The sequence below is a fragment of the Microtus ochrogaster genome, chromosome 10 (genome assembly GCF_000317375.1).
Source record: "Microtus ochrogaster isolate Prairie Vole_2 chromosome 10, MicOch1.0, whole genome shotgun sequence".
NCBI classification, from domain to species: domain Eukaryota; kingdom Metazoa; phylum Chordata; class Mammalia; order Rodentia; family Cricetidae; genus Microtus; species Microtus ochrogaster.
In genome coordinates this window covers 63645745-63652189 of record NC_022016.1, presented here as the reverse complement: position 1 = coordinate 63652189, position 6445 = coordinate 63645745, and the positions used below count along the sequence as shown (strand labels likewise).

Sequence of the window (6445 nt, the reverse complement as noted above, 5' to 3'; positions counted from 1 at the left end):
CTCTTTAGGCACAGACACAGGATACAGGCACAACAAACAGGCAATAAGGACACATCACACACACACACACACACACACACACACACACACACACATCACAGACCACCCGCAGACCACAGATGGAAGGAAGTAGGAAATTCAAATTTGGGTTCCCTCTTGGCCAAACTACTCCAGAAGGAAGTTCTGTTTTCACAGTGGGATACTGATTGATTGTTAGTTGACCATGGGCGGCACCATTCCCTGGGCAGGTGGTTAAGGAAGCTGGTGGAGTCTGTGCCGACCACCAAGCAGAGCTCCTGCGTGGTTTCTGCTGTTCTTCCTCTGCTGGGAGTGGGTTAGTAGAGGCAATGCTGTGTGGAATGACAGAGGCCGCGCCTTAAGTCTCTGCTTGAGCTCCTGCCCTGCCCACCCTCAGTGATGGACTGTGACTTGGAAGCCAAACCCTGTCCTCTAAGTTGCTCTGTCAGAGCGTTGTTTTTTTTAAATATTTATTTATTTATTATGTATACAATATTCTGTCTGTGTGTATGTCTGCAGGCCAGAAGAGGGCACCAGACCTCATTACAGGTGGTTGTTAGGCATCATGTGGTTGCCGGGAATTGAACTCAGGACATTTGGAAGAGCAGGCAATGCTCTTAACCTCTGAGCCATCTCTCCAGCCCCCCTGTCAGAGCGTTTTATCCCAGCAACAGAAAAAGGCTAGAACAGGACAGACGCTGTTTCTAAGGTGACAACTGAAGCACCTATTTCAAATGCTTTGTATGGGGTCTTAGTTACCTTTTATTTTTTAATGATTTGTTTATTTTTATTTTATGTGCATTTTGCCTGCATTTATATCTGTATGAGGTTGTTGAATTCCCTGGAGCTGGAATTACAGACAGTTGTGAGCTGCCATGTGGGTGCTGGGAATTGAACCTGGGTCTTCTGGAAGAGCAGCCAGTGCTCTTAACCACTGAGCCACCTCTCCAGCCCCATTTGTTACTTTTCTGTTGCTATCATAAAACACTAAGACCAAGGAAACTTATAAAAGAAAGCATAGCCAGGTGGTGGTGGTACAAGTCTTTAATCCCAGTACTTGGGAGGCAGAGGCAGACAGATCTCTGTGAGTTCAAGGCCAGCTTGGTCTACAGAGTGAGTTCCAGGACAGGCTCCAAAGCTACATAGAGAAACCCTGTCTCAAACAACCAAAATAAGTAAGTAAGTAAGTAAATAAATAGAAAGGAAGAAAGAAAGAAAGAAAGAAAGAAAGAAAGAAAGAAAGAAAGAAAAAAAGAAAGAAAGGGGGCTGGAGAGATGGCTCAGTGGTTAAGAGCATTGCCTGCTCTTCCAAAGGTTCTGAGTTCAATTCCCGGCAACCACATGGTGGCTCACAACCATCTGTAATGAGGTCTGGTGCCCTCTTCTGGCCTGCAGACATACACACAGACAGAATATTGTATACATAAATAAATAAATATTTAAAAAAAAAAGAAAGAAAGAAAGAAAAAAGACATATGGTCCCAGGGGGCTAGAGTCCATGATGGTGGAGCAAAGACAATAGTGGCAGGAGCAGCTAAGAGCACAAATCGTATCTCCAACTACAAGCAAGAGACAGAGAGCACATTGGGAAGGAAATGGTGCTAGTCTTTTGAAATCTTAAGCCTGACTCTAGTGACATACCTTCTCCAACAACATCTCATCTTTCCTAAACCTTCCCACCAACTGGGGACCACACATTCAAACATTTGAGCCCATGCAACTCAAACCATGTCAATAATTGCATTTAAAAATAACATTGAGAAGTTCACTGGTTAAGAGCACAAATTACTCTTTCAGAGGACCTGGGTTTGATTCCCAGAACCCACAAGGAGGTTTGCAACAATGTGAGACTCCAGTCTCAGGGCATACAGACATACATACATGCAGGCAAAACACCCCCACACGTTTTCTTTTTAATTAAAAAAATAGAATCCAATATCTTTCCCCTAAACTTTTCACATCTTTCACCCAGAATAACCAAGACCAAGCAACTGTTATGTCCCCAAACCCAACTATTCCAAGTGCTGTGTGGTGAGCCCCATAGAGATGCCGCACATCTCCTGGGAGACATGAGAGACAACAGTCTTGGAAGACAAGGAGGGAGATCTCCGGCCGCCAACTTCCTGGGCAAAGCTGAGGCATGTGAGCTGGCGTCTGTTTGGAAGCTGCCGTAAGGTGGGCTTTAGGTCCTGGTTCTGTTTATAGAGGTGACACAGCTCTCTAGATCATCTTCAGACACTGAGCTTATCCAGTACAGAGAGAATACACAGAATAGAGAACTCTATGACAACCGACATGCGCTGCAGGCAGATGAGAACAACTCAGAGTGGTCCCTGTGGTTTGCTTGGACAGTGTGAGTGGACGCCGCTGCACTCACTTGATACAGAACCTTTCAACTTAGAGGAAACTTCCACAGTGCTGGGCACCCCTCCAACGCGCTAAACATTCACCTTGAGCTTAGCATGACCAGGTAGAAAGAGCGGGTCCTGCTGGACCACAAACCATCTGGCTGGACCCTAATGCGGCGTTAGCTCCATCACCCATGTCCACTGCATCCCACACAAAACAGTTTGGTTGAAGACATAAGAACTTCAACTTTTTCAGTAACTCACAGTCATTAGGGGAAAACCTACGGAACGACGCTAGAATGAAGTCCCAAGAGGCTGTGTGAGATGTAGACCTATCTGCCCTTCCGCAAAGTGGTGAGGCTCGAAATTTTCTTAGAAAATTTTGCGTATTTTGTAGTTCCAAGCTGTCTATGTGCCATTATTGTGAGAATGTCCCTGTTTCTGTTGTTTGAGAATGTCATACATGTATATAAAGTTCTGATCAATCCAACCCCATTCCCTGCGTTCCTGTTCTTCCCCACCACCCTCCCTCCACCCCCATCCCCCCAGTTTTGTTCTCAGTTACCAGGTGTTGATGAATAAGTGCTTCAAACCAAGGGGAAAGATACATTAAACCAACAAATTAGTCAGCAATTATCTTTCAGACATTAAGTTTCACGCAGGTGAATATATAGTCTGAGCTTGATGGCACACCAGTGATTCCATTGCTCAGGAGTGAGCTAGGAAGACTATGAGTTTGAGGCTAGCCTGGGCTATATATTGAATTTCAGGCCAGCCTCATGGCAAAGCACCACCCTGACCCCCAAAACCAAACCAACAAGAACAAAACTCCGAACAACAAATAAACTAGCTGGGTGGTGGTGGTCACCTTTAATCCCAGTGCTCGGGAGGCAGAGACAGGTGAATCTCTATGAGTTGGAGGTCTATAGAGCTAGTTCCATGACAGCCAAGGCTATACAAAGAAATCCTGTTTTGAAACAAAACAAAACACTAAAACAAACAAACATACACACACACAAAAAAAAAACCAAAACCAAAAACAAAAACTTATTTTGAGTAGGTCCTGGTGTCCCATGCCTCTAGTCCTAGCACTCTGGAGAGGCATGCAGATCTTTGTGACTCATCCTGGCCTCTATAGAGTTCCAGACCAGCCAAGGTTATACAGTGAGACACTGCTTCAAAATAAATAAATAATAGAAATAAAAAGTTGATCTGTGTCTCTTTCTGGGTGTATCTGTGCATGTGATTACAAGTACCCTGAGGCCGGAGATGCTAAATCCCCTTTGAGCTGGAGTTACAAGCAGTTGTGAGTCACCCACTGTGGGTTCTGGGACTTGAGTTCAGGTTCTCTGCAAGAGCAGTACTTACTCTTTAAGATTTATTTATTGTGCGTACAGTATTCTGTCTGTATGAATGCCTATAGGCCAGAAGAGGGCACCATATCTCATTATATGATGGTCGTGAGCCACCATGTCATTGCTGGGAATTGAACTCAGGACCTCTGGAAGAACAGAAAGTGTTCTTAACCTCCGAGCCATCTTTCCAGCCCCAGAAATACTCACTCTAAACTGCTGAGTCAACTCTCCAGCCTTCCTTTTTGCAAAGCATTTCCTCAACTTACTTCTCAAGTACATATTGTCAACCTTTTTTATTCTCTTACAGCCTAGGCTAGACTCAAAGTCACTAAGTAACAAGAGGGTGACCTAGAACTCTTGATCCTCTTGCCTCTGCCTCTGAAACCTGGGCTAGAAGGATAGCACCTGGCATTTCATCAGCCCTTTGAAGGTGGTTTACCTGCAAATCCAACAGTCCTCTGAGGCTCACAAGGTAATTTCTGGGAAGGTATCTACAGAGAAATTGTACTTTGTACAATGGAGTCCTATAAGATTAAGAACCAAAGTGGGGCTGGCGGCCACTCCCTTTAACGCTCTTTCAGGCAGACCTGAAGTCAATAGCAAGGGGCCATATTTAGAACCATTCTCTGATGCCATTTTCTCTACTAAAAGGGACACTTGGTTCACTAAGCTCCCTGCAATGGGAGGGTGGGACATACGCTGCCGACCCTCCACTCCACCCACCCGAGGAAGATGTGTTCCTTCTGAGTCCTCCTTGAGACTACGGGCCATGCTCAAAAACCTGCAGGGAGGCAGGAGGAGAGAACCCGCCCAACGGGGCTGCATCGCTCCTCCCCCGTAATTAAAAAAGCAACCCTTCAATAACGAAGTGAATCAACAGGTTCAGATTTCGGTTGTAAGTTTATTACCAGTCAAGCCACGGCTGTAATGTTATAGAAGAAACAGACATCAAGAAAGGAAATGGTAAAAACGATGCTTAGCCTTGTCTCCAGGGCTAGTCAGAGGGACCAGGCCCGGAGCGTGTGTCTGTAGAACCTACCTGGGTGCTACTGTCATCTGAACTATCCCCACAGCTCTGAGGCTGGAGGCTCAGTTCTCCAAGCCTCCCAGCTTCTCCGCGCTCCCCGGCCAACAGCTGCACATGGCCTCTCCAGTCTCCATTCTGCTGTGGCTCCTCCCGCCTCTCTCTTGGGGAAGTGGCCGCCTTCACTGACACCTCTGGCATTTCTTCCTGCTTATTTTCTCCTAGTTTGGAACTTGGCACAAATATAACAATAAAAAAAATCTATCAAACAAATATTCTTGTTGCAGACGAGTGAAGAAAATCCTACACGCTAGGGGATTCTGTTTTTCAAACTTGAATTGCAAGGCTGGAAGTTGTTCTGGGTGCGGTTTATAGCAATGACTTATGTTTTCACTCATAGTTAAGGAGATGACCCATCATACATTTTCATTTACAACCCAATGACCAGTTTAATTTTTTTTGTCTTTTCTGGACTTTTAGTATTGCGCTGGGCAACTAGATTCAGGTCATAGAGAGTTCCAAGGGCCACTCAAAAGCAGGTACTTCAATAGGCAAAGAGGTTACAGTGGGCTGTAAGAGGTTTATAATTGAGAAATAAGGCTATCTAGACGATAATTAGGCTGAGCAGTGATATATGGCTTGGTTAATCATTGACATGAGCTAACGAAGGACAGGAGTAAAAGTGTACGTGTGTTTGCACACATACACACACACACACACACACACTCACACACACACACACGGATGTTGGTAGGAGATTTTAGTACAGATAGGAACATGGGAGAACAAAGTATCCCAGCATGATTTAACAAATGAGATCTGCAGGGGCCAGCAAGATGGTTCAGTGGGGAAAGGTGCTTGCTGCCAAGCCTGACGACCTGAGTTCAATCCTTGGGACTCACATGGCAGAAGGAGAGAATCAAGCCCTTTAAGTTGTCCTCTGGCCTCCACAAAGGTGCTGTGGCATGCTTGCGCCTCCCATTCCCCAGTTAAGTAAATGGGTTTGCTTTTATTTTTGATTTTAAATAAAAAAAAAACATGCCAGGGAACCTTGATGAGAGACTGTTGTCTCCATCCACATAATAAAAGTAATAAAAATCAGGGGTGGGAACCAGGACTGGGTCTGGAGAGACTTTTGGTCGGTGTTCACGACATCCAACCATCAGCCAGATGTGGCAGGTGAGGGAGACAAGGCGACATCTGGATTTCTACCTGGGGCAAACTCACGACTGGATGGTGGACTAGGCTGGCAGGGTGTACATAAGGAATGCTTGAGGATTCGGACGCAGGGGAGCAGGGGCAGAAACCTTGGCCTTGAACCCAAGGACACAGGAAGAGGAGGATGATGGGTCCTCTCAGATGGAGGCCAAAGGCTTGTAAGGAGCAAGCAGAAGGGACTGGAAAGCCAGAGAAAGAGGGGAGCATCCTTGAGAATTTAAGCCACAGAAACAGAAGGAGGGGCACAGCTTCAGCCTTCAGAGAATGTATAGATTACAGTGTACACAAGCATGCTGGGTGGTTTGGCTGCATTTTGCTTCTGCTATCTTTCTGTTGGGGCAGAGCTTTCTGCATGCTAGGTAAGCACTCTGCCACGAAGCTACACCCCAGCCCCATTTTATTTCTAATCCCTCAATCTGAAGTTTGTTTGGGGCACCTTGGAGCCCAGCATTGCATGCTTCACCAGTCATAGTTGCTACTCA

At 45.7% G+C, this 6445-nt stretch overlaps 1 protein-coding gene across 2 annotated transcripts in view; it reads right to left on the bottom strand.

Annotated features, from left to right (window-relative positions):
* Nucleotides 1-6445, bottom strand: part of Ccdc30 (coiled-coil domain containing 30) — an 81984-nt gene that overhangs the window by 29984 nt on the left and 45555 nt on the right. The window contains exon 8 of one of the 2 annotated variants that reach the window (XM_026782193.1): nucleotides 4761-4977. The exons of the other annotated variant lie outside the window; for it this stretch is intronic. Within the exon in view, the coding sequence (XP_026637994.1) occupies nucleotides 4761-4977 (217 nt within the window). The remainder of the gene's footprint in view (nucleotides 1-4760; nucleotides 4978-6445) is intronic. 2 annotated transcript variants of the gene reach the window in all.